At 53.0% G+C, this 26,738-nt stretch overlaps 3 protein-coding genes across 4 annotated transcripts in view; 1 reads left to right on the top strand and 2 right to left on the bottom strand.

The window, feature by feature from the left end:
• On the bottom strand, positions 1-17,626 carry TOP2A (DNA topoisomerase II alpha). The gene is made up of 35 exons (XM_027666431.1): positions 17,508-17,626; positions 16,907-17,050; positions 16,652-16,742; positions 16,167-16,230; positions 15,577-15,722; positions 15,319-15,416; positions 14,807-15,019; positions 14,441-14,614; positions 14,145-14,246; positions 13,553-13,690; positions 13,301-13,439; positions 12,872-13,029; positions 12,364-12,489; positions 11,813-11,923; positions 11,615-11,720; positions 11,125-11,234; positions 10,298-10,390; positions 9,729-9,843; positions 9,294-9,415; positions 8,688-8,836; positions 8,160-8,391; positions 7,902-8,036; positions 7,604-7,804; positions 6,852-7,047; positions 5,552-5,643; positions 5,249-5,395; positions 5,026-5,109; positions 4,721-4,921; positions 3,715-3,820; positions 3,287-3,427; positions 2,701-2,845; positions 2,506-2,567; positions 2,263-2,388; positions 1,056-1,249; positions 1-631 (listed from the first exon to the last, which is right to left on the bottom strand). Exons 1-35 carry the CDS (start codon positions 17,538-17,540, stop codon positions 494-496), a joined length of 4,632 nt encoding a protein of 1,543 aa, XP_027522232.1. The 5' UTR covers positions 17,541-17,626; the 3' UTR covers positions 1-493.
• Positions 17,627-18,367: 741 nt separating this feature from the next.
• Positions 18,368-26,183, bottom strand: LOC113958288 (collagen alpha-1(XVIII) chain-like). 2 transcript variants are annotated; one of them, XM_027666420.1, is made up of 23 exons: positions 24,826-26,183; positions 24,469-24,608; positions 24,066-24,137; positions 23,874-23,936; positions 23,717-23,791; positions 23,263-23,478; positions 22,716-23,078; positions 22,388-22,507; positions 22,259-22,312; positions 21,956-21,982; positions 21,523-21,624; positions 21,290-21,334; positions 21,043-21,123; positions 20,898-20,939; positions 20,758-20,785; positions 20,482-20,531; positions 20,263-20,397; positions 20,069-20,131; positions 19,867-19,935; positions 19,625-19,693; positions 19,288-19,482; positions 18,942-19,054; positions 18,368-18,808 (listed from the first exon to the last, which is right to left on the bottom strand). In XM_027666420.1, the coding sequence occupies exons 1-23, from the start codon at positions 24,989-24,991 to the stop codon at positions 18,598-18,600; spliced, it is 2,499 nt and encodes an 832-aa protein (XP_027522221.1). In that variant the 5' UTR covers positions 24,992-26,183; the 3' UTR covers positions 18,368-18,597. The 2 variants fall into 2 exon arrangements, with proteins under 2 accessions (XP_027522221.1, XP_027522222.1); XM_027666421.1 differs by having other exon boundaries at positions 24,066-24,134.
• IGFBP4 (insulin like growth factor binding protein 4) overlaps positions 25,922-26,738 on the top strand; it is a 9,173-nt gene continuing 8,356 nt past the window's right edge. Inside the window, exons 1-2 of the mRNA XM_027666356.1 lie at positions 25,922-26,061; positions 26,595-26,724. Coding sequence (XP_027522157.1) covers positions 25,922-26,061; positions 26,595-26,724 — 270 coding nt within the window. The remainder of the gene's footprint in view (positions 26,062-26,594; positions 26,725-26,738) is intronic.

The following is a 26,738-nucleotide window of genomic DNA, read 5'->3' as shown; positions in this document are numbered from 1 at the left end:
CACTTTTATTAGACTAATATTAAAAAAAGACAAACTCAGGACAACAAAGAAAAACACAAAAAATATTTACAGGGAGAATTGCTGGAAAAATGGCTCCAGCTCACCTGTGTCAGGTGGTGGAGTTAAGTTTGTATATTTTAGTATTTTAAGATATTTCAAGAGGGTTGCATCAATTTTAAAAAAATTAGCATGTTCTGAAGTCAACTTTAACACTAAAATGACCACAAAGTGTCAAATAACAGGGAAGAGGGAAGTGCGGCAGCACTCACTGGGCACGTGGCTCCAGTGCTCACAAAAAAGGGGATGTTCTTGTTTCAACAAATCTAAATTATTTAAAACCAAGATAAAACGAGCTGTGTTCACCTGTAATGAATATTTTTGGAGTGGCTTGTATTTGGAGATGATTTCCTAGGTTGAGGTGGTCGTTGGTGGGAGCTCCAGAGCTCTGCTGAAGGTTCTTTGTGGGCCAGGAGTTTAAAATTGTCCTAAAACCTCAAAACATGTCGTCTTCTGAGGACTCCTCCAGGTACTGGACTGGTTTTTTGGCACGGCCAGGCCTGGCCTGGGGCTGGGCTACGGGGCTGCTGGCACTAGGCTCAGTGGTGAAGGTGTCATCCTGCAGCTTGGATTTCTGCAGGGAAAGCAGGGAAGGAGTGATGGATCTGAGCATCCCCAGGGAACAACAACGAGCATCACAGGCCCGCTGTGCCACAGGTACAGTGGGTGTCTGACCCTTATTAGGGAAAGGTTCTTCCCCCAGAGGGTGGTTGGCACTGAACAGGCTCCCCAGGGCAGTGGGCATGGCCCCAAGGCTGCCAGAGCTCCAGGAGTGTTTGGACAACATTCTCAGGGAGCGGAGAGGATTGTTGGGGTGTTCTGGGCAGGGCCAGGAGTCAGACACTCCATGATCCTTGGGGGTCCCTTCCAGCTCAGGAGACTCCACGATTCTGTGACCACCCTGTTCCCCACAGGCAGGCAGAGGCTTAACCTCTTCCTGCCAGAACCGACCCCGCTCCCTGTGGATCCCCTGGCACCGACGGGTGCAGGGCACAAACCTTTGATGCCACGGATTTGGAAGGCTTCGAGCCAATATCCAGATCGGAATCCGAATCCAAGGAGCTCGGCTGCCTCTTCGTGGCCTTCCTCCCCTTGGCGTTGTCGCCCTTGGCACGCGGGGGTCCCTCCTTCGCCGCTGGCTTGGGCGCAGCCTTTTTCTTGGCCAGGATGTCCATGATGGAGGGCTGGTTCTCTGCAACAGAACGCGGCGTTAAATCCCCGCTTCGCTCCTCTCTCGTTCCCAGCTTGGGAATTACTTCCAACACAAACAGGCTCGGCGCTGCCGAGGGGTCAGCGCGCAGGTCGCCTCCGTTTGAAGCCGGGGTTTCTAGAAAGGTCTCTCTTCCCCGGGTGATGAGGAATGAGGCTGTTTATCTGCTCGGTTCCGCTACGTTTAGAGGATCAAATTAAAAAGGTCCCCAAAGCAATTTACGGACTATTTCAGCTTGAAAAGTTCTGGACTCTCAAGGATCTGTGGCCCATCTCAGACCTTCAAAGTCCTGCACAGGGAGGAAAGGAATTTCCCAAATGCTCACTTGGGGATTCTTTCTTACCTACATTTTGACATTTTTTAAGAGTATCTTGAAGCACATCTCCCAGTTCAGCTCATTTCTGAAGGATAACAGGCTTTCTCAGTTTAGGAGTGGAAGTAACACACTTACTTTCCTGCTGGGATTAACACCCAGTTGATTCCGTTTGGAATATGCAAACCAGCGTCAAAATCTGACAAAGTTTGGGCAGTTTAGTTTAAAAAAACCCACAGTCAAATACCAGAGATGGACGAGGTGGAGCCAGCACTGGATACATCAAACTGCCCCAAAAAGCTTTTCTGCCTCCTGGGAAGCTCCCAGGCTGCCTTCTTCCCAAAAAGACACAAAGTAAGACATAGACTGCAAGACACAAATTCCACCCGGATTATTCCTGCCAAGTATTACATAGCCCTGTAGGAAGCATTCACTTTTCCTGTTCCCAAACTAAGACTCCCTCCCTCCAAGCATGTCCAACATGAACTAGAACATGATATGTTTGGAAACAGACCTCTTAAACATGACAACAACCAGAGAACCTCTGCCACAAACCTCAGATCTTTGCTGAAATGAAAACTCCAGTTGCTCAGGCCCTGGAGCGCCGAGCGAAATCACTCGGATCGTTTCCCACAGGAATTATAATTGTGCTCCAGAAATGATGTTGCTGAGCTGCCCTTACCCTTGGTGGCTCCGGCCTTCTTGGCTGCAGAGGGTTTTTTGGGCCCGGCCTTGGGGCCCGGCACTGGGACAGAGGGAGCAGTGGGAGCCTGGTCCACGTTGTCATCAGTGACATCTGGGACTTGAACTGGAAAAGGGAGCACAAAGTCAGTCTGAAGGAGCCAAATTGTCCCCCCTGCTCTGCCCTGTGCACTCCCCCAAGGGGTTTTGGGACAATCCACAGGTTTAGAGGTCTCTCACTCACTGGGGACAGCACTTGGCTCTGCCTTTTTCTTGGGAGCTTTCACTGCTTTTTCAGTGTTTTCCCTGGAAAACAAAACCCCAAGTATTTTTTCAGTTTATGATGCGCTAAATAGGTGCCTTGAAAAAAACCAGAGCTATGAATTTATGTGAAGTATTAAGCACAACCAATCTTCAGTGGTTATGGAGAAATACTCACTTGGGAGCAGCTCTGGGCTTGGGAGGAGGCTTTTCCTTGGAGTTTGTATCCGATTCAGAGTTGTTTGCACTGTCACCCTGGAACTCATACTCCTCACCAGAGCTGGAGGAATTTGAGTCCAAAATGACCATGGTCTTGACTTTGGCTGATGGAAGGACACAGATGTGTTATTTTACACATTTGGCAGTATGCAACTCAGCTTCTTTTTCAATATTTTAGCTGCAGTTATTAAAAAATAAAGATCTGAACAAAAACAAGCAGATGCTGAGACTGCAGGGAGAAGACTCCAAATGACAAGTGTGTTCTGTCATTTGGAGTCTTCCAACCTCACCCACAACACGTTTAATTTGCCAAGACAGTTGTGTAATTAAACCAAATAACCATATTGCTCTAGATGCCCTTTTCTGCTTTTCCTTGAATGTGTTGCACAAATGGTAGAAATATTTAATTGTTTTAGACAGTAAAATAAAGAAGCCTTTTAAAAATGATTTCTGAATGTGATCTGAGGCTCTGGGAGCTCCCTAAATAGTCTGCTCCATTTTCTCCTCCACAGATTATCCCTCTCTGCAGCCGTGTCCTCACTCACCTGCTGCCTGACGAACCACTCGCTCCCTTTGAGGAGGTGCTTCAAAATCAGACTCTGAATCAGACCCTGAGTCAGACCAAGGGTTTCGTTTCTTGGTTTTCTTTATTGGTTTGAAGGGTAGAGTGGCCTGTCTCTTAGCTCCTGAAAAATAGCAGGAGGTAGGATGAGCCAGCAAACTTCCATGTGTACTTCAGGATCAGCAGTTCAAACTCAGCTTAGAAATACACTAAATTCAGAGGATTCTGGCTTAAACAAAGAGAAATAGGAATTTATCCCACTTGACTGTTATCCAGGACCTCTTTCTCCCCTAGTTTTCCCAAAACTCCCAATCCCAGGTGTTGCTCACCACCTTCAGGAAGAGGTCAAATAACCAAATTGACCACCCTTCCCCTCCCTTTCTACTGAGGGAATGACATCAAAGCATTTACCTGGCTCAGTCTTCAGCTTCTGTGCTAATCTCTGCTTCAGGCCTGAAGACTCCTTCTCTCCGGATGTGTTTTCATCCTGATTCTCATCAAATTCAGATTTTTCACTCTGCAGATGCAGATACCAAACAGTGAGTCAGCTCCTGGAGAGGAGGCACGGGGGGTGATGGAGGAAGGAGCTGCTTATTTTAGATGTGTAAGAGTTAGTGATACAAGAAACCTGACTCTGTGAAACCAACTGTGTGTAGAACTGATTACAGACAGGATCTGCAAATCAGACAGGATCTGTCCCCAAATCAGGTGACTAAAACAGCAAAACCCAACAGGAACAAAAACAGGAACTCAGGCCCCACTCCTGAGCGCTCCAGTCCTGCCACTGGGATGGCCCTGGGGGAAGATGAGGATGCAGAGCTGGACAGGGTGGGATAAAAACAACAGTGGAAGTTATTTGGAAAAACTGTTGGGTGGAATTATGTGGAGGAAAGGTTTCCAGGGCCAAACAGGTGAGGGGGTGGGTTAGTTTTCTCTGCTGGAAATGGTTGAATGGCACAATTTCAACTAGTTCTATAAAAAGAGTTCAATCTTCTTCATCTCCTTGATACAGAGAACAATGATGGCATTAACTGGCTGAAAGCATTGCTGGGAATGCAAAGGCTGCTCTGGAGAAGGGAATTTACTGGCTGTGCTTCCTGCCTGCTAAAGGGTTTATCAAATTCCCAAGATACCTGGAACAACCATGTTTGCACCTGCCTCTCCATTTCTGAGCCACCAACCCACCCCAACACCGTGATGTGTCAAGATTTCCCTCTGAGCCATCTCCTGATAGTGAATTGTTGTCCTTTAGACTGACACCCCCTTTCCCAGTGCTCCCCAAGCCCTAAGGTTCTGTCCCTCTCCTTGAACAGCTGCTTCAGCAGGACAAGTCCAGCTAACGAGGACTTGCATTCCTTTAGGGTTGCATTGAAGAAAATATAAAGAAAGACTGAGCATTTGGAATGTTCCTTTGTACCTTTATCTTCTTTTTAGTTTTCTTCTTCTCTGCCTCTGCCTTCATCTCGGCAGTGATCCGAGGAACAACCCTGATGCCATGAGGGGATGGCATCACTTCTGGCAGTTGGGCCTTCTTCACCTTTGCTTTCCCTCCTTTCACCTTCAGAGGTTTGCCAGCAATCCCCGCCATCTCATCCTGCGCTTGCTTGGCCTCCACTGCCTGCAGAGGGGAGCACAAAATAACACAGAAAAAACCCCAAAAGTCAATAAAGAGCTGGTGGACAAGATGAGGGAGTGGGTCATCTGCACTGAGCATCGACATACATCGAGTTCCTCAATGAAGGCAGCAAGGTCTTCCTTCCACAGGTCAGAGGGACTCTTGCGCTTGAGGTTTTCCAGTTCCTTTTGCTAAAGGGAATCACAAATGATAATCATTAGTCACATATTTCAATCCACCATCCAAAACCAAACCCCCACCCAACACATTATATATATATATATATATATATAAACTTAACACTTTTAATAAGCAAAGGAAGGCACATACTTTGTTATCCCTCTGCTTGCAGAGCTCATCTTTCTTCTCCTTGGTCAGATACCACAGGGGCATGTTCAGCAGGTAGTTGAAGTCTGGGCCAGAAGCAGCAGCTGGTTCTTTGTCACTCTCTTCCTCCTCCTCTTCCTTTTCTTCTTCCTGAATATGGATTTGAAACAAACATTGTCAACAAATACCCTGACACACAAGGGTAGGGCTATTGAATCCTGTGGATAGAAAAGGACCTGAGGCCTCTGTGTGGATTATGAAGCCTCAGAGCCAGCTTGGGTGTACTGAGGATGACCGAGGCATTACCGTGTTTTGCGACTCCTTCCAAGCCTTCACCGGATCAGACTCGTACCCTCTCTGGATAAGAAGCTGAATCAGCTCTTTCTTGGGTTTGTTTTCTGCAAACAGACATTTCAGGATTGTCACTCAATGACTAACACTTGCCATCGGGAGCGACTGATGAGCTTTAAGTTTTGGATCCCTGCATCCTACAGGACTCCAAACCAGCCTTTCCTCATCACAGTTGGGACATGTGGAGGAGCCTGAATAACACCTGAAAAGCTCCTGCTTAGGAGGTGATTTGTCAGGGTAGCATTGGTCCTGTAGCTGCCAGAGCACTGTAAATATTTTTCTTTGTTTCCATAGGCATTTCCCCTGCTTTAAGTAGTTATTGAACTTGGAAAAAAAGGTGTGATGGTATAAAACAGGTTTCATGATAACAGGCAGGTGGAGGGAAAAAAAGCCCTGGTAGCTTGGTATAGCTTGCACCTCATTAGACATCACCTGGGAAATTTATGCTCTGAGTGCCCAACCACTGGAAATGCTTCAGCTGGAATTTGCTCCTTTTTAAGGTATCAGAAGCAATCAACCATGAGACACAAATACAAATGAAACCAGCTCTGGCAGCCTTGGAACTACTTATTAAAAAAAAAAAAAAAAAAAACAACGCAAGAAAATGCATTTCAAGGGAATTATTTCTCTTCCTGAGCTCAGACAGACTCGGCTGCTGGGATTACTGGGCTGCCTTCAGACACAAACCACAAAGCATCTTATGACACGTTGTCTGGCCTCATCCTCCGTGAAGGCAGAGAAACACAGCCTGCCTTTTACACCGAGGGGGAAAAAGTGGATTGTAAAATGTGAATGTTGGGAACAAAGATCTGCTTCTTTTTCTAGCTCATGATTCTCAGATGCTGCTACTTGGGTATCTTCTAAGTTTGAACCCTCAGTCCACTGAGAACGTGATTTGGAATATTTTTGCAGAGGTTCACAAAGATAACAGACAGAGATATGGGTTCTTGAGAATGCATTTCACAGCAAACACTGTCCCTTCCTAACACCACACACAATTAACTCTTACTGCTACCGAGCTAGAAATAGATAGAAATTATTGCTAAATTATTAAAAAAGTTCTACTCTCAAAAAATTGTCACACACAGACCAAGGATACTCCGGGAAGCATTTTCCTCTTGCATGTCACCGGAACAGAGATAAGCTCTGGTGTGGTTTGTAAGAGCCAGCCCGAGGCTGAGTGGGTGCTGACAGAGCTCAAGGGGGCACCCAGTTCTCCCAGTTCACAGCCCCAGTCACCAAGAACGACACCCACCGATCACGATTTTGCCATCTATTTTCTCCAGGATGAAGCGAGCCTGGTTGCTCAGCTTCGCAGACTCAGCACCCAGCATCCCAATAAGCCATTCCTTCCTCAAACTGTAATATCGGAGCCGGAGCTCAAAGAATTCCTTAAGAATATCCTGGGGAGAGTCGTACTTCTTGAGAAAGCCAACATGGTCAAAGAGAACCTGGAGGAAAACGAGGGAACACGGGCATTATGATGATAAAACTGATTCCAAACCCACTGAAAATTAACCGTAACACAGGAGTGATGATATCACTCAGTTATTAACTGACAAATGATCAAACTTATCAGTGTTACTTGAGAAACTACTTCAGTTTGTGAGCACAGCAGCAGAGACAATTTCAGAATTTCAACGTTTTTGAACACCCATAGCAGGGTTAAGGTTACTTCAATCTTAAGGCTCTGTGCAGGACTAATATCTTGTATCCAGCTTCACACACTGTCAGGAGCCAGATGCTCAGTGCCCGTGCTGCTGGCTCAAAGGGCTCTGCAAACTGTGATTTCAGATCACTTTGCCTCCTTCAGGCAAACCATCCACTCTGGGCCCACGCCCAAGCCAGGCTCTTGACCTTTGAAAGCTGATTTAAAACCAGTAACAGCAGAAAAATCGAAGTGAATAGGTTACTGCCAAAGAGGATTTTTGTTTCACGCAACGACCGCAGCCGTCCACAGAGTCTGAGTTAAACCAAGAAATTCCTTCAGCAAAATCTGTCACATACCATGGAGTTGCATGTTAAACTTGTTTGGAGTTTGAAGACCTTATGCAGCCCCACAGCTTCGGCTTCCGCCAGTTTTTCCTCAGTCATCTTCACGATGAACTTCACCGTGGTGTCTGTGTGATATTCTTTATAGTCTGTGATTAGAGGGGGGGTCTTCTCAGTCCCATTCAACATCGGCTCCAGAACCTGCTCTTTGTAAGTCTGAGAAAAGAAACAAAGTCAGACTCAAACCCCACTAACGCCTTTTTGCTTTACAGGGCAAACTATACATTCCCAGGGGAAATTCCCTGTCTGTTACCTGTGTCCATGTTCTGACAGGTAACTCAGTGATCTCGATGGTTGTAGAATCAAGGATGGACACTTCACCACTAATCACGTACTGATTAGGCCCCAGTTCATCTATGGTGCCTTTGAAATTCTTGTAACTGGGAAGCTGAGCAGAACAAACACTGGATTCAGCTTTGTGCAGATGCTTCTGTTTTCGAGCATTCCCATCAAATGCTCAATATGAGCTCGATAAACCAATGAGTGAGACATTTGTTTTTTAATTATTTACCATTGGCAGTGGCTCTTCTCCATCCATCAGCCGACGGATATTATTCACAACTTCCCTGATATCGAAGTTGGGGATCTTACAGGCCCAGCCAGTACCAATCCCTTCAGCCCCGTTGACCAGCACCATTGGGATGATGGGCATGTACCACTCTGGCTCCACACGCTGGTTGTCATCATAGAGGAACCTCAGGATGTTGTCATCCATCGGTGGGAACACCAGCCGCGCCAGGGGACTGGAATGGAGAAGGGAATTCAAGCCCAAATTCTCATTACAGAACACGATGGCCATGCAAAAAAGAAACTTCCTGAATTTTTCTGTTTCTGCTGCCATTTCCATATTCTCTGCTCGGATAACCAAGCTTCCATACCTGAATCTAGCACCCAGATCTCACTTCAATTGTTGCTACTCTGGGCATGCAAGCAGCCCAAAGTTTTAAAGGGAAAAAGTCAATTCATTTTTCATTCTAACTGCTGTAAAATTGGGTCCTGCTAAGAATCTTTCGGGCAGTAAGAACTCTGTAATGCTGACCTGAGCATGGTGAAGATGTATCGAGGGCTGGCAGAGTCCTTCCCCCCGTGCAGCCGTGTGCCAAACTGACCGATGGGCTGGAGCAAGTTGAGGTTGTTGCTGCCCACGAAGTTCTGAGCCAAGTTAATGATGGTCATCATCAGGGCGGCCTGAAACGAGAGAAGGTGCAAAGCTGAGCATGTAGAATGCTTCAGGGTGACTAGAAATGTCCTAGGTGACCCACGGTTCTACTGCTGTCTACCTGCTCTGAAACCTCCAGTGAAAGATTCTGTTGGGTCTCTACAGGGAACCTTGTTTTAGTGCTTAACTTCTCCTGGCACAGGCAGAAAGGTTATTAACTTCTGCCTAGATCCCAAATAAAGCGAGTTTTTCTTGTTCTACTTTTGGAACAAAATTTGCTCCCATGAAATCCAGGCAGGGCAGGCAGAGTGACCAACCTCAGATTAAATTAATTTTGGAGCATTAATAGCAGCTGAACAGCCACTTCAGCTTGGTGTTCACACTCAAACACCTAATTCTGCTTCAGAGGCATCGCCACTGTCACGCCAGCAGAAGGGTTTTTTGTCTTTCATTTAAAGTGTTTTGCAGGCCCAGGCAGGTCCTTACCTCACCGTGATGGTATGAGGACATCTCAGCCACGGAACCGGCCAGCTGAGCCACCTTCACCTCCCGTTTATCGTTTCGTTTGAAACAGGTGAATAAAACCTTCCTCTGACCCGGCTTCAAACCTGCATAAAAAAGAAAAGACCTCGTGGTTAGAACATGTGATGTGTTTCACTTGGCTTCTGCTCTCTAGAGACACAAGAACTACTTATCCACCCAGAGATCCTGCACCAGGTGAGTAAGGTACTTGTGATAATGTGCTACAAAATGGACAAGACATCTAATCCAAAGTTGAAAAAAGCTTGGACAGCAGAAAACAGGCTTCAGGACACTGATCCTGAAACTCAGTGGGTTCCCTGAGTCTGACAGGACATCAAACACTCATTTATTAAGTTCTAGGGACACACCATGCAGAATCACTACCTAGAAATCACTTACCATCAACCAGTGATGGGATTGATCTCTCATTATCCGAGTTTGAGAACAGCACTAACTCCTTGTTGATGAAGTCGTTGTATGTCAGGTAACTGGTGTTTTTCCCATACAGATATTCCTAAGAAAATCAAGTGGAAGATTGCCTTAATTTAACAGGGCCCAATCTGCTCTTGGCTAGTTTCACTGAAATAGGAACTCTTGTAAGACCAGCTAAATACAGCTGGAGTCCTGACACTCCTTGCACGGCAAAGGGAAACATTTGCCATGATGCAAGGTCCATTTTTTGGGAAACAAAGTCTTCATCTGGTCCTGCTCGAGCTATCGTTTCCCTATTGATAAAGTAATTTGAAAGATAAGAGTTAAAACTGAAATTAACCGCTGGATAATTGACAACGAGGCTACGCTGATGAGGGCAGGGAAGAAGCTGCTCTGCAAAACCCTGACACATTTTCAACGTCCTCTAATTCCGGGCCTGACTCAGTGACTGAGCCGTGTGCAGTGCTGGGATGAAGCTGAGAACAGCCCCAGGCAGAGACTGGGAACCAGTTTGCTTGTGAACATAAACCCTTTACCTCTGGCAGACCGTGCAGCTTCCGTTGTCTCCTATCCTCCATGAAATTAGTCAGCCACTCCTTTCGCTCCTCTATCTTCTTCTTGCTAAAGGCCTGGGTGGTACAAAAGGAAAAGTAACTCGATTCTAGAACGTTCTGCAGTTGTGCATTATTGGATCAGTCAAGAAAAAGAAAGGAAGAGCTTGCCCAGGAGAATAACGTGCTAAACAGGCTGGTTTAAGAGCCCAAGTGCAATAAAAGGTTTCTGTAGCTAAACATATTAAGAGCATAATTTCCACCAGTTTGTAGGAGACAGGGTGGTTAGTTTTAAATTTATAGGGTTTTAATGTATTAGCAGAAAACTAAAGCAGATTTGGGGGCAGATAAATATTTTGGGGGGAAAATTTGATTTTTTGCCATTGCCTAACAGCTCTGAATGTTTGAGTCAAGGGTTCCCTAAGGTGAAGTTCACAGAAACCAGGACTGTTTTAATCCACTGTTTTGCACTGGGGGAAAAAGGGGAGATCTAACTTGGAGCAAACTGCAGCAGAAAATATGCAGAAAAATGTTAGAGAAATATTTACTATTGTGCCTGAAAATGTCAATTGGTTTCTAGTGATTAGTTTGTTCTAAGCTACATTTAAAGCCCATCATTAAAAGGCTACTCTTGGCCTGAGGTCTGGGGGCAGATTTGCTGCTCCTGGTTTGACTAAATCCGTAGCCTTGGTAACACAGAGATTGTCTCCAGCCCACGGGCCTCCAAGAGCATTTTAAGAGAAAATACCGAGCACTCTACAAGGTGAAATACCAAAGGTAGTAAGTCAGCAATTAAATCAAGTGTTAGTTACCAGGGTGATCGCAGCATCATCTTCAGGGCCAGAATATTTGAAGCCAATTCGGTGCCTTGCCATATCTGCAAAGTATTCTTTGGCCTCCTTCGATGTGCTGGTTCCCAAACCTGCAGGGACAGCAGAGTTAATCCTAACGATTTTTTGCTCATATTAAGTTGCAGTTCAAAGAAATATTTTGCTATGCCCAGTTTCTGTGATGTATCACATGAATGGACAGTGTGAAGATGACTTTCTGAAAACTTCAGTTACTTCAGAATGAGATGTATCACAAAAGTCATAAGAACTACAATTCAGTGAGCAGTGGCACGTTGTACTTTTGGATTTTGTCTGTAACCCATGTAGATATCTGAAATGTAACTGGAATATCTTAGGAGGGAAGAGACACAGAACACATGTGATCCAAACCTTTCTGCCAAGCAGGACTGACTCGAATCATCAATCCTCTGCCTTGGACCACTGAATTTCACTATATTAAGTTTTTACAAACCTTTGTAGTACTTGATTTTCCATGAGTTGTAGTTCTGTGTACTGCTTTTCCATTCTTCAAACTCAGGAATGCTGTAGAATGCAATTTCTTCTTTATTTTTAGAGGCCTGCGATAGAGAAATATTTTAACTGTGAAATCAGAGGCAGATTTGGAGCAGTGAATCCTCACTCACTCACCTGATCATCCCCCAAGCCTCACCTTTATGATGGGAGTAATGAATTCTTCCAAAAAGTTGTGTCTTATAAGAGATGGCCAGTTGTGATGGATGAAATTAATCAGCAAACCTTTGATGTGTGACCCATCCTGATCCTGAATTAAAAAGGAAAAGCCATATTTTATCAGGGGCATGATGGGATTGACAGTTGTTGGCTTAACAGTAAATGGTTCTATAATTCCACCTAACTGACCCTATTAACTCTAAAAAGGTTCTAAAAAGGTGATCATGTGTTTTTTAACTGCTGAAGATTGAGAGAAACCAAAAGGGCAGATTTTTGGTGAAAAAAGGTGTCAAGGACTGCTCAAGGACCTTGAATCAGCAGACTTTATCTGTTTGGTGGTTAGTCCCTCCTCTACTTTTTTGTTTTGTGGCTGAAATGATATTATGACCCATCAAAACACAGAATGAGAAAAAGAAACAAACATAGAGAATTAGGTACAACAGTGGGAGAAAAGCATGGTTTTCTTCTTTTCTCTTCATTTAAGAGTTAATTATTATCTTCTCCCCAATTTTCAGTTTAAATGAACCTAACCTGATCTGTCATGATCATAATCTTTCCATAGCGAAGAGTTTTTAAAGATTCTTGATCTTCATAGTTCTTTTTATACTGCAAACCCACAATCTTGATGATGTTGTTGATTTCGGCGTTTTCCATAATCTGAAAGACATCACACAGAACAAAAACTTGCCTTTCAGACTCAAAATGTAGCTCAAGAAAGTATAAAATTACCCGTAAGTGAATCGTTGGCTGAGTTCTGTCTTATTGGTGGGTTTTTTTTGCTGTTTAGAAACTTATCAGTGGTTAAATTACTCTACATCATTCCAAACATTTTCCAGCCCACAACACAAACATTATCCCCTCGGGCAAAGCACCAAACAGGACTTAATCGATATTCCCACTTAACCAGCAAGGCAGGCTCAAGGTGAGAGCAGACACTTCACCTTGGAGCTGCAGTGCTCCAGGTGAGCAGCTGCACCAACTCGTTACACAAATCACACCACACCTTCCATCACGTAACTGTAACCATTTTCCACCCAACCTGCTTATGAGAAGCTTCTCTGACGTTGAGGATTTTCCCACGAAGAGGAAACACTCCATATTTGTCTCTGCCAATCACTCCCAGACCAGAGACAGCCAGAGTTTTGGCTGAATCTCCCTCAGTCAGGATCAGCGTACAATCTAGAGAATTCTTGCTGCCTAAAAAAGGGGAAAATCGAGTCAGTTTTCTAATTAAGAAGTAAAATCGAAGCCTGCACACTCACAAGTGAATGATAAATACCTTCTAACACAGGTTTTGTTGCACTGCACACAGTAAATGGGGATAAACATAGTAAACAGGGCCATAAAATGGGGGTAAAACTATAATTACAGGTTTTCTCACTTTTCCTTAGGAGACAAATCTTTCATTTAACAACCAAGTTTTAACTGTTTCTGAATGAATTGGTTATAAAGGATGTCAAGCACTTACCAGCATCGTTGGCATCATCCAGTTTAGGGACACCCTTAATCTTGGAGTGTTTCACAGTGCAACATTTCTTATTCAGCTGGCTCTGAGCTTTAAATTTTACCCAGTTTAGGATACTTTCAACAATGCCACAGCCAACTGCCTGCAATACAAAACCCAAGCCCAAACAGCTGTGGGAAACGATGCAACAATGATGGAATTTTTTGCTACAAAGTTTTACAGACATCCTGGTTGTCCCTGTTTGTCAGTACTTACACCCTTAATGAATTTTTCACTTAGTTTACAGGTGGACCCAAAGCTCTTTGCCTGCAGAGTCATGTTCTCCTTAGTCTGAGAGTCAAAGGTTGGGTTTTCAATTAAGGCATTCACGAAAATCCACATGTGGTTCTTCACCTGTAGTTAAATACAGCAAGGATCACACACTATCCAGGCTCAGCTCACTCATCAATCACACAGTGAGGAAAGACTCAGTTATCACTGTAGGGTTTGGAATTTTCCTAAATGGTCTGGAAGAATTTTGGACAGCTAATGAACATTCACGAGCAATGTTAGATGATTTGGGATCTCAAGGAATTGGCATCTCTCAGCCTAAATGGGTGTTTTCTAACAGGTACTGGGTTTTAGTGCATCTACGCTGACTTAAGAGTGATTACAAAATACATCAGCAAAGCAAAGAGAATTGCCTTAAATCAATGTGAGACTTCTATAATCAGCAATCCTATATCTACTATCTGTACAATGGAAATGTGTTATTAATCAAACCAACACAGTTATGCATCAAGCTGGAGTTACAACTGGCAGTAACGCTCGAGTTGTGTTTCCCACTGGGGAAATTCTGATGTTGTACCTGGAAAGGCTTCACCCCAACTCCATTTTTGTTCTTCTTTTTCACCACATCGATGAGTTTGGTCACGATCTGGTCAGCGACGTAATCAACGTGCCTGCCACCCTAAAGGAAACAGGACAAGGACCCGGGGTGAGGCCATCAAACCCCACAAAACTACACAGAACTATTTAAAACTTTTAGCACAGTCTTTGCAATATTAACTATTTTTTCACTAGAATACATACACTTAGAAATAGCCAAGAATATTAATGTTGAAGAATTTGGTGCTGGTTTGACTAAATGCACCGAGAGGTTACCTTTGTGGTGGCAATGCTGTTGACAAAGCTGACTTGCTGGAAGCCTTTCTCACTCAAAGTCAAACACACTTCCCACCGGGAATTGACTTCCTCGTGGATAACCTTAAGTGCATTCCCAGTTTCATCGACCTTATCCTTCAGATAGAGGTCCACATAGCTGCGGAATCCTTTCACCTGCACACGGGTGAGAGCAGACAACTGGTTGATAACAGCTCCCATAAATACTTAATGCACATCCTCCTGCAAAGTGGGTCCAGGAATGCCTCCTTTGCTGTGTGCAACGACAGGAATGGCTTCGACAGAACCTCACTGGTTAAATGGCACGAGAAGTGCAGATATTTGTGTTTCTTTTCAATGCTCACTTACAGGCAGCCTCTGTCCATTCAGGAAAACTTTGACATCCTTTGTGGATCCAGCAATATCATACACTCTTCGAGACATCAGTGCTACGATGTCCTTATCCAGAACTGTCATTTTGAATTTGGACAGATCAGGTTGGAAAGTGACACAGGTGTAATCGTCTCCATCAAAGTATTTCAGCTTCATTTCTCCAGCCTTTCCCATGTTGTCTGTCCAGGTCTGAGGAAAAGAGCCTTTGTGAGTTGCAAGTCAAGCACACACAAGTAACTACCATAGTTTTTAAAAAAACAGTAAGCTGGTTTGAGTTTTAGATACTTTCAAATTTAACAAAAACTCTGGTTGAAAACCAGATTTTGATGCTGCCTGCTAATTTCATTGTTCCTTTGAATTATATTTTGTGGGTCAAATTTACTCTAAACATAATGCACTGAAGGTGTGCCTAGATTTTTGAAACAAAACCTGAGGGTCTCATCTGAAAACCTCAGGCATAACCTCTCTGAAATGAGAAGTGCTCCTACCTGCTTGAATAACTTTTTGTATTCACGACATCCAGTTTCCACCGTGAATTTTGTGCTGAATATATTGCACAGTTTGGCTCCATAACCATTCCTCCCCCCTAGAATTAGAAGGAACACAAGACTTGTATTACTATCTTTGTCCAAAACTATTCAAAAGAATCCCAGACTAACAGGAGTTTGGCCACTTCAGCACAATCCAAAGGCAACTGTCAACAAGTAACAACGTTCTACAAGCTCAGTTTGCAACTTCTTCCTCACCTGTGACTTTCTTCTCGTTGTCATCGTAGTTGCTGGATGTCAGCAGCTGTCCAAAGATCAGGGCAGGCACATAGACCTTCTCCACTTTGTGTTCAACAACTGGGATACCTTTCCCGTTATTCCACACACTGATTGTGTTATTCTCTCTAGGGGAGGGGAAAAGAAATCCAACACAAAAAATGTGTTTTTAAGGCTGCAAATGACTGAGCTGTGAAGCAAGTTACAGAAAGGCTCTGGGGAAAGGCACCATTTCATCAGGAGCAAATCTGTGCTCAGCAAGTGCAGCAGCTGCCAGCAGAGGGGGGACAGGCAACACAGAAATCCCCAGATCTGCTCTAAAATGGACACACACAAAACTCTCTGTCTGTGCTCAATCAGGATAAAAAGGCAGGAAGAGATGGAAAACAGCAGCAAGTAAAAAGGAGCCGTTTGCCCTGTCAGCCCTCTGTAAGAGACCAGGGGACTGAGCAAAGAGAAAGGCTTTCACAGCTAGTGGATCAAATTTGGGGTAGCTCAGATCAGCCCCTGCAGTGCCACCCCAGCTTTGCAGAACAGCTGAAGGCAGCAAACAGCAATGAAATAAAACTTACACATCAATTGTGACTTTAATGCACGACATGTTTTTATCCCTCTGCTTGTTGTCCGCGGCGTTGACTAGAAAGAGAATATTGTTACTTTATTACATTCCAAATCGAGACAGAACTATGAAGTGTTTCAGTAGAATAAACACAAAAGATCAATGCAATGTCACTAATAATCATCTTGGCACGAAAATATTTTGTGAATTGCAAAGAGGAGTTCTAGAAGTTATCACAGAATTATTCAGGTTGGAAATTACCTGTGAGGGCATCGAGTCCAACCATTAACAGAAAAGGGAGAAGTCTGAGCTGAATGAAATCAGGTTTGTAATTGGATTTTTGAAATTGGGGTGTTTTATTTGTTTCCCACGAATGGCTTGTTATTAAGTAGGGCTAATGAGTTCTTGATAAGTTCTTCTGTTTAGATCCAGTTTTGTAGGCATTCAACCCCTGTTAATAACCTGTCACTCACTGACTCAGGAGATCTGCCACCTTACCCAGAATCTCATCAAAGATTTTGTACAAGCCAGGCACGAAGGTCACAGGTCTGCAGTTGAGGCCAACGTCTTCATCAAAAACCCACATTTGCTGGGAAAAAAAAGAAAGAACTTCATAAGTGCCCAGGGTACAGCCTCTCTTCTGTGCCACCCGTTTGGGAAGCAGATGTTTTGTGGTTGATAAGTAGATGTTTTGTGTTTTACAGCTGCCCTGAAGTGCGCGGGGGGTTCAGCCCCGCACCCCCCTGCCCTTACCTGGGTGACCAGCTCCACGGAGCCGATGTAGGTGTCCGGCCGGAGCAGGATGTGCTCCAGCTGCGTCTTCTTCTGGTAGATGTGCTCCACCGAGAGCTTCTTGGGGCCATCGGCCTTGTGCGTCCGGGCATTCTCGTCCGCGGGCTGTGGGGGGAAAGGGGAGGGGGAACGAGGGGTCAGGCCGGGGGAGAGGCCCGAGAGAACGGGGATGGGAGAAATCGCAGAGGAACGGGGGGTTGAGGGAAGCGGCGGTGAGAGGGGCTCGGGGAGACCCTGAGGGGGTTTTGGGGAGAACCTGAGGGAGCCCAGGGGCGGGGAGGGGAAGGTGCTGGGGAACGCTCGGTGAGACCCTGAAGAGGGTTCGGCGACGGCTGAAGGGGCCTGGGAAGACCTTGATAGGGCCCGGCATCACCCTGAGGGGGCCCAGGGAGACCCTGAGGGGGCCCTGGAGCGCTGAGGGGGTTTGGGGGAGACTCTGAGGGGGCCCGGCGGGAGCTAAGGCGCGGCCGGGAACACCGAGGGGGACGATGGCGGGGGGATACCCGAAGGACCGCGGGGTCGAGGGTCGCCGAGCAGGGTCGGCGGCGGTCGCCGGACTCACCCGGAGGGGCGACGGGGGCTGCACGATCTCCATGACGGCGGCAGCTGAGGCGGCGATAGCGGCGCCAACGGCCCCTTCAAACCTCCGCTCGTCCCGCCGAAACGCTCCGCCAATCCCCGCCCGCGTGGCCCCGCCGACCGCCAATCACAGCTCTGGGGCGGGAACACGGCTCGAGGGCCCTCCTTCACTCTGTCCAATCAGAGGCCGCTCCACGCATTCAAACCGGCCACTCAGGAGGGAGAGCGGCGGGACGGGCAGCGAGACCGGCCAATAGAGGAGCGAGGGGGCGGGCACAGCGGGGGCCCGTTACCTTCGGGATAGGGACGGACTGGGATGGACTGGGACAAACTGGGCGAGCCCGGGATGTACTGGGGTACACCGGGACACACTGGGCGAGTCCAGGATGTACTGGGTACACCGGGACAAACTGGGCCAGCCCCAGGGACCCACGTGGATACACTGGGACACAGTGGCGATCACTGGGATACACTGGGACACAGGGCAAGTTGAATCGCTGGCATACAGGGAACAGGCCCTGGGGACCCACTGGGACACACTGGGAATCACTGGGATATGCTGGGCAGTCCCATGGACACACTGGGACGCGCAGGGATAGGATACACTCAGCTTCTGGGGACACAACACTGACCTCAGTGACATGGAGCCCTGTGCCATCCCTGATCCCGCAGTGTCCACTCCCAGTTTCTGCCAATCCCAAGGGGACTGGAGCCCACTCCCAACCCCTCCTCCAGCCCCTCTCCCCATTCCTAGGTGGCTGCATGTCCCCTTGACCCCTCCCTGCAGGCAGTCATGTCCCCTCAGAGCAGAGCACAGTGTCATAAAAAACAACGTTTGCGTGTCTTTATTTCGGGGTGGTGACAGTGCTGGCACCACTGTGGGTGCAGGGAGGCTGGCATCCTGGCATCACCCCATGGCACAGGGGTCTGTGGGATGGCACAGACAGGGATGACACAGCCTGGCTATGGGGCTGGCATCCCCTCGGTGCTCCTGCACAGCTCCAACGCTACCCACAGTGCTCCCAGGCCCACGAGGCTGCCCGGTGTGGCAGTGTGGCCCGGTTTCCCCGCTGTCACCACATGTGCCGGTAGGGAAAGGCCACCTCGATGCAGAGCACGGCCAGCGGTGTGGAGCAGTTGTGCCGGTGCCCGGCCAGCAGCCGGCCCTGGCCCAGGGGGGTGGCCATGCCCTCGGCCGTGCCAGAGCCACGCCAGCCCTGGCAGTCCCGGCGCCGGGCATGGCCCCCCCGTGCCGTGGAGCCGTGCCAGGCCAGCCGGTGGGGCCTGTGGGTGGGCACGGGGTCAGCGGGGACCTCGGGGCACCCCCAGCTCTCTGCTCCTGCGCTTGAGCAGGGAGGGACCCACCACAGCCCCCCCACACTCCCCTCCCACACCGGGGGAACTGTTCAGGACTCACCAGAGGGGATCTGTCAGGATGTTGCGCCCACTGAAGGAGTAGATGGGACCCCGTGGGGTGGCACCAGGTTGACTCTCGAAGAGGGAGCTCCAGGACTTGGCCAGCAGCTGCCCCTGTGGGCACAGGCCATGGTGCTGAGCCGGGGGCCAGGGGGGTGCCCTTGTCCTCACCATGTGTGGGCAGTAACTTGCTCTCAGTTCCAGCAGCTCCCCAAAAGCACCGAGCACGGCCAGGGTGCAGCAGCCCCAGAGCAGGACTGGGCAGGGGTCTCACACCCACCACAGCTCACTGGAGGCTGGGGGGGGGGTTGTCACTCGCAGCCCCTCCCAGGGTCGGGGGTACCTGCCTTCAGGTTGACAATGGGGAGGGTCCTGTCTGTCCTCTTGACGATGGACACCAGGTCCTGGGTGGGGGCCGACAGGAAGGCCCGGAAGGTGCCGTACAGCCCGGCCTCCTGGGACTGCCGGTAGCACTGCAGGTCAGCACCCCGGATCCCGCTCATGTCGCCTGAGAGGGGCACGTTGAGGGCAGCCAGGCGGAGCTGGGGGACAGCAGGGAGGTGTTGGGGCTCTGGTCCCTCCTTCCCGGGGGGTGAGAGGCTCCTGGGGGGGGGCTGGCCAGGATTGGGGGTCCCCTGGGCACCTCTGCCCCTTCTCCCACCCCCAGGGCCAGGCATTCCTTACGGATGGGATCCGTGGGGTGATGGTGGTTGGTGGGATTTGGGGCAACCCTTGTCCCTCCTCTTTCTGGACCTGGAATAACACAGCTCAGGTCAGTCTGGGGACACCCATCCCTGTGCCATGGGTGGGTGACACCCTCCCCAGACCAACACGACCCCATGCCAGGCTGGCACTGCCCTGCAGACATTCAGCCCACCCCCATGGCATGTCCCTCCCAGCACGGCTGGACCCTGAGCAGGGCTCACCAGCGAGTCCATTGGGGACTGCACAGGTGACACTCTGTTGGGACCTCTTGTCCGCACCCGCTTTGCCTCCTGGATGGAGAGGAGAGGAGAGGGGAAGGGAGAGAACAGTCCCATGGTGTCTGTCCCCCTCAGCAGGCAGAGGAGGGCTCTATCCCCCTGCAGGGACATGAGCAGACCCCACATCTGCTCACACCCCTCTCACCTGGTACCGTGGGGTGGAGGCAGAAGGGTCGTCACCAGCCAAGACCGACCGTGAATCCTCCAGCTGCTCAATGACACGAGCAGAGGGACAGGTTAGGGGAAACCTGCTCCTTCCCAGGAGTCTGCTGTCCCCCCCAGTGCCAAATCCAGCCCTGGATCCTGTCCCCCCAGCCCCTCAAGGGACCCCCACAGTACCAGGAGGCGGCTCCAGCCGGCGGGGGTCCGGAGGAAGGCACTGTTCCCCTCCTGCACGTAGACCAGGCTCCCCTCGGGCACAGCACCGCTCGCCTTCACCATCAGCTCCTTGGACCTGAAGACCCATGTCTGGCGCTGGAGGGATGCAGAGGGTCAGGGCCCTGCTGTGGGGTCTGAGGGAGCTGGGGGGGCTCACCCATGGCCACAGCCAGGACACACCCGGGGGTCAGTGCGACAGTCCGATGGCTCCGTCTGACGGGTGTCGGCATCTGGAGAGCCCAGAGAAGGTGGGGGCTCACAAGGTGTCCCGTCACAGGGCCTGGGTGCTCCCGTGGGAGCTGGCCCTGCAGGGACACGGGGGGAGTGGGTGAAAGCCAGCAGCAGTGCCAGGGACTGGTGCTGGCATGGTCCCAGCACCCAGGGAGGGAGGTAAGACTTCAGCAAAGGTGTTTTCAGGAGGCTGGAGCCCCTGAAACACCTGGGAAATGCCCTCACCTGCTGCCCAGCCTGGGTCTGGGGCCACCTGTGAAGGCAAATGGGGCCTGTTACTCCTGCTGGGCACAAGGACAGGGACACCCTTCCCAGTGCACAGGTAGGGGATGGGGACTCTCAGGGACAGTGAGGCCATGCCTTACCGGCTGCTTGCAGGGGGGCTGGGCACGGACTGGGTACACCCTCTGGAAGCAAAGACAGGCAGGTTTGGGGGGGCCCTGGTGCTGTGCACACCCACATGTGTGTGCGCTCTGACACAGGAGTGTGCACACCCGCGCTGAGCCTTACGTTGAGGTAGAGGAGACCTGGTGGGCCAGGGGGGCCTGGGGGGCCTGGGGGCCCGGGGGGGCCGGGGGGACCTCGAATACCCTGCAGGAGAGCAGTGTGGAGATTGGGCTGTTTTGGTGATGCCTTTTGTAGGGCAGCTGTAAGACACCCCGCTGCTGCCCCTCATCCTTCCCACTCCTGTTCCCTCCCAGGGCTGAACATCCCCAGGCTGGGGCAGTGCAGCCCCCAGCCAGGCAGTGACTCTCACATGGGGGATGATCGCTCCATAAATCTCTGGTTCCTCTTTGCTGTCCTGCAGAGGCAGAGGGAAAAGACTCAGACTGATCTCCATCCTCCAACCCTCCATCCTCCATTCCTCCATTCTCCCCCTCTCCATCCTCCATTCCTCCACCCCAGTTGGGCTATGGGCCCTGTGGGTTTGCTGATGGGGTGATCCATGTCCCCAGGGCCAGGCTGGGGTCCCTCCCCCTGAGCACTCACCGTCTGGTACCCTCTGATGGACCCCCAGGAGCTGGGCTGGCTGCCAGTGCTGGGGAAGGGGAGGTGGCCTGGTTTGCACCCTTGTTCCCTGTAGCAGCACCCCTGGGTGAGGCAAATAGAGAGGCAGGATTAGAGCCTGAGCTGGGTGCTGGGGACAGGGACTGCTGGGTGCATGTGTGGGTGCACTGTGTGCTGGCACACGTATGCACACGTGTGTGCCCGTGCGTGTTCTCATGTGCCTCAGGGAATGGTGTTACTCGCCCCCCACCCCGCACCTCAGCCCATTTGGGGTCTCTGGTGCTGCCTCCAGGGTGAGGAAAAGGGTGCTGGGGGAGCAGAGGCAGCACAGGGGACTCAGGGGTGCACACTCAGGTGTGGGGGTGGGGACCCCCCCCAGCCAGTTTCCCTCCTGCCACTGCTCGTGGCTACAAACCGGGTCTCCGGGGTCACCCTTTTCTCCCTGGAAGGAAAGCGAGAGATCCTGTCAGCACCCAGCTTGGGAGGTCCTCTGGCTCCCCAGCCCCCCTCACTGTGCTGTGCCTCATGCCCCAGGGTACACCCATTCACTACCAGGACCCCTGCCCGCAGTGCCCACTGCCCAGCTCATCCCTACCAGGACCCCTGCCCGCAGTGCCCACTGCCCGGCTCACCCCTGCCAGAACCCCTGCCTGCAGTGCCCACTGCCCAGCTCACCCCTGCCAGGACCCTTGCCCGCAGTGCCCACTGCCCGGCTCACCTTGGGGCCCGGTGTCCCGGCCAATCCACGGTGCCCTCCGTGGTGCAAGTCACACTACAAGGAGAGGACATTGGGATGAGGGTGGGGTGCCCCCAGCCCAGCACCTGCAGCCCAGGACCCCCTACTCACCCTGTAGTCCCCCGGTGGTCCTGGAGGCCCCATGGGACCGGGCATGCCTGGGGGTCCTGTCTCTCCGGTCCGGCCAGGGCTTCCCGGCAAGCCTGGCAGTCCATATTCACCCTTCTCACCCTATGGGCACAAGGCACAAGGTGCTGAGCGTGGGGGCTGAGCCCCCGTGTGCCCCCAGTCCCCACGGTGGCAGGGCTGGGGCTGCCCCAGAGCCCTCCGAGGGCTCAGTGCTGGGGGCTGCTCCCCCGGGGCAGGGCGAGGGCCGGGTGAGCCCAGATACCCTGCCCCACCCCAGGGCCGTGAATGGGCTGGGCTGGGACGCCCTTACCTTTAGTCCTGGGAATCCTGGCTCCCCTCGGAGCCCTGGTTTGCCAGGGAGTGATGCAGGTCCTGTAGGACCAGGGGGTCCTTCGTGCCCTGGCACCCCGGGGGGACCCTGAGGCCCTGGGAGCCCTGGTGCCCCCGGGGGTCCGTCTGGCCCAGCCGAGCCTGGAGACCCTGGAGTTCCTTCAGCCCCGGGGAAACCGGGTGGTCCCACAGCCCCTGGAGGGCCGGGGGGTCCCGGCTTTCCCTCCCGCCCAGGGACCCCCGGGGGGCCATCATGGCCTGGGTAGCCTGGGGGTCCGGGCATGCCGGGCAGCCCGGGGGGGCCTGGGGGTCCCGGATTTCCCACAGGGCTGGAGGGTCCCAGCTGCTCGTCAGGTTGGAGGGAAAGGAGAGAGAGCAGGGTCAGTGAACCGCCGTGTCCCATGCCCTGGCCCCCTCCCCTGGGCTGCCCATCCGCCCCAGCCCTCCCTGTCCCCGCCGGTCCCACCGGGAGCGACACCGCGGGCAGCACCGGCATCACCCGCCCGTGTCCCCGCCCCGGCGCTCACCTCGTTCTCCAGTCCCTCGGGGAGGGCGGCAGACGCGGGTGGGCTCCTGGCTCCCCAGGTGCCTGGGGATCCCGGGGGCCCCGGGGGCCCTGGAGGACCCGGGCGCCCCCGGGGACCCTGGTGACCTGGCTGTCCTGGGCTGCCAGACTTCCCTCTGTCCCCTGAGATTCCGGGCTGGCCTCTCTCTCCGGGGAACCCTCGGTCGCCTTTCTGTCCCTGTTGAGGAAAGACAGACCCTGGCTCCGGACTCCTGGCACTTCCCTCCACTGGAGCCCACCAGGGGGACCTGCAGCCCCCCTGCCCATGGCCACCCGAGTCACCCCCCACCTCAGACCCCAAAGCCACATTCCAAATCCTGAGCAAAAAGGGTTTTGCACAGACAAAAGAGCATCTCGCAGTGTGTCTCTGTGGGTTCCTGCACACCCCTGCCCCTCCCTGGAAAGGACCACCCCACCTTTGGGCCGGGAGGGCCGGCAGGGCCGGGAGGGCCGGGGCGCACGGGGCAGACACAGCCAGAGCCGTTGTGCACCTGGAGAGGGAGAGAGAGGTGGGCTGAGGGACCTGAACCTGGCTGTTGGGTCCAACAGGGGTGCCCTGTGCCCACTCCTCACCTGGAGGGCAGGGTCCGTCTCCGGGGTTGGGGGCACCCCCCGGGGCAGCCCCTTCGTTGTCGTCTGTGTGGAGGAGAGGAAGGGCTGAGTGTGAGACCCCCGAGCACCATCCCTGCCAGTCCCTCCCACTCGCCAGGGTGCCCATCGCAGGCTGCTCCCTCATCCCCCTGGGGATCAGGACCCCTCCACCACCTGGATCTGCAGAAACTCCTCTTCCACTGCACTCCCCTCGAAGATCTCTGGGGTGGCCGTGGGTCGGTGCTGCTGGGGTGGACAGGGGGTGCTCAGTGTGGGGTTCGGGGGATCCCGGGGGGCAGATGGGACCCTCCCGCAGTCGTGGCTGCCTCCAGCCCAGGGTGGGGGCCCAGCCCCAGTGCTGCTGTGGAGCTGTGCCATGTGGGGGACACCAGGAGCTGCTGTGGCTCCTTTCCAAGGGGAGTCGCACTCGGGGCCAGAGCAAGGCACACTGCCCAGGCTGGTGTGTGCGGGCAGGGCACGGATAAGGGGAAGGACATGGCAAGGTGCCTGGCAGCAGCTGGGTAGTTTTGGGAGGGCTGGAGGAGCTGGAAGGGGGATGCTGCCCAGAGAAAGGCACCTGGCCTCGTGTGCGTGGTGGGGCATGGCCTGGCCCTTTTGCTGCTCCCCTGTTGAGGTGGTCCCGGCGTCTGGGGGCCTTCGCAAGAGGGGGTTTGCTCAGCAGCACCTTCCCCGTGGGCTCCATGCTGGTCTCTGCATCTACAGGAGCAAAGAGGTGATGGGGTAAAAGGTGGCAAGGCTGGAGAGGGGCTGGGGTGGCACAGCACTCCCAGTTCCCAGCACCTGCCATGGCCACAGTACTGCCACCAGCAGCCCCAGACCCCAGCACCCCACACCTCACCCTCCACCCTCCAAGTGCCCTCTCCATGCTGGGGTGCAGGAATTTGGGGTGCTGCCCCCATCACACCCTGCCTACCTTCCTCCCCATCCGGGGTGGGGGCGGTGAGGCTGGTGCCGGGATCCGGGGTGGTGTCCTCCGAGCCCAGGTAAAACCACTGGGCCGTGGCAGGGCACAGGCGCCCGGCCAGCACCAGGAGGATGCAGAGGGTGCGGAGGAGGCCCCGGGCGCTGCCGGACCCCATGGCGCTGCCTCTGGGCCTGGCTGCTGCCCAGGATGGGGGTCCTTGGCTCGTCTCGCTCCCTGCTCCGTCTGTGCCCGCAGCCCCACACAGCGCCCGCAGTTATCACAGCGGCCCCTGACACGCCCCTCGCCCGCCCCGGCACCGCACCCCACGGACCGCATCCGGCGGGTGCTGAGCACCAGGGCTGGGGGCACAGGGCTGTCCCGTCACAGGCAGGGAGCTGGGCTGCACCAAGCACCAAACACCAGCACTGAGCCCCCTCTGTGGCCACAGGGCTGTGGTTGGGGTGGGAGCAGCACAGCTGTGGGGGGCACCAGCCCAGCCCTGCTCCATCTCACAGGATGGTGCTGGGACAGGGACCTGGAGGAGCAGTGCGTGGGCAGAGGAGGGGACGCTGGCGCTGCCTGCGTCCGCAGACACAACAGCCTCCCCAGCGGGCGCGCGGCACTGCCAAGGCCTGATAAGGTGCTGCAGCCTGAGCGGGGCCGGGCACCTGTTTGGGTTTGGTCCCTACTGGGACACCGAGTCAAGGCTGGTGCCTCTGCCCTGAGTCATGGCCACAGGGCCAGGCAGGGCAGGGGCTCAGAGCAGCACCATGTGATGATGCCTTATGGGGCCCGTGCTGGGGCTGAGAGGGGAGAAGGGGGGCTGGGGAGAGTGGGGGACAAAGAACCTGCCTGTCCCTGTCCTGCCTGTCCTTGGCACTGTCCAGCTTACCGGCACAGGAGGAGAGAAAGTTGTCCTGAGAGCACCTGTGGCAATGCCACCAGTGCCACCCGTGCGGGCACTCAAGCCTCAAAATACCAGTTTGAGCATTAGATATGCTCACCTGTGACACAAGTTGGGGGTTCTCAGCCCAGGCCCTGCATTCCAGGCGGCTCTGCTCCTCTTATCCCACCCACCACACTGACCCCCACACCAGGGCCCCACATGGCCACCCCTGCCATGTCCAAGACCTCGCTGCAGTGCCCACGACCCCCTTGCCGCACCCAGACGGGTTCCCCGGGCTACCCCAAGCCCGATGCTGGCTCAGATGCCCCAGGGCGCAGCTCCGGGGTCATCAGCCCCGGGTGACGCTCGGGGACCTTCCCTCCGGGCACAGGGGCCGCTCCCCACCATCTCCCGGCCTCCCGCCGTGCCACCCCCTCCCGGTGCTGCGGGGACTGGCGGGACCGCGGTCCCGGGGGATGCCGGGGCTCCCTGGGGTCCCGCCCGCTCCCGCTTTTCCCGAGTAGCCACTAGGTGCCGGCAGCCTTCAACCTATCTCGGGCTGTGCGGGGCGGGGGCCGCGGGGGGCGCGGGTGCGGGAACAGGGGGCAGGTGGGCGCGGGGACCCGGCGGGGCCGTCCCGTGCAGACCGGGGCCGAGCCGCCCGGGATGCTCCGTTGCCAGCAACGCTTTTGGTCCCGCCGGGGCCCCCCGCGTCGGTGGTGCGCCCATGGGCTGTTGCGCATCCCCGGCGGTGCAGCGCCGCACTGTGTGTGTGTGTGTCCCCAGTTTATCCCGGTTGCTCTCGGGACCGGGCAGGGTGTCGGGGCGGCGGGTGGTCTGCGAAGAGGCGCGGGGCCGGGAGGGCTCCGGGCCGGCTCTCCGCTCTGCCCAGCGCCGCAGCCGCCCCGCCGGTGGCCCCGCTGCTGAAGCCGCCGCCGGTGCCGGTGCGGCCGCCGCCGGGGGGAGCGTCGCTGCCCGGTGGGTCCCCGGTGGCGGCGGGGGCGGCCCCGCCGGTGGCCCCGGTGGCGGCGGCGGG

This window comes from Corapipo altera, unplaced genomic scaffold (assembly GCF_003945725.1).
Source record: "Corapipo altera isolate COAL_440 unplaced genomic scaffold, ASM394572v1 200, whole genome shotgun sequence".
Taxonomy (NCBI): domain Eukaryota; kingdom Metazoa; phylum Chordata; class Aves; order Passeriformes; family Pipridae; genus Corapipo; species Corapipo altera.
Note: the sequence above shows the minus strand (reverse complement) of the source record. Positions and strands in the feature narration are given on the sequence as shown.

Bases quoted from the DNA above. Each gene is read 5' to 3' on its own strand.
- TOP2A (XM_027666431.1), bottom strand. From the start codon at position 17,540: ATGGAGATCGTGCAGCCCCCGTCGCCCCTCCGG. The intron at 15,417-15,576 runs GTGAGGAAGAAG...TTCTAATTCTAG, and splicing joins CAACGAGAAGAAAGTCACAG to GGGGGAGGAATGGTTATGGA. The intron at 7,805-7,901 runs GTAACAGACAGG...TTCTTTTCTCAG, and splicing joins CTGTCAGAACATGGACACAG to ACTTACAAAGAGCAGGTTCT.
- LOC113958288 (XM_027666420.1), bottom strand. From the start codon at position 24,991: ATGGGGTCCGGCAGCGCCCGGGGCCTCCTCCGCACCCTCTGCATCCTC. The intron at 21,335-21,522 runs GTGAGTGCTCAG...CTGCCTCTGCAG, and splicing joins CCATCAGAGGGTACCAGACG to GACAGCAAAGAGGAACCAGA. The intron at 20,532-20,757 runs GTGAGGGCATTT...TGGGCTCTCCAG, and splicing joins AGACCCAGGCTGGGCAGCAG to ATGCCGACACCCGTCAGACG.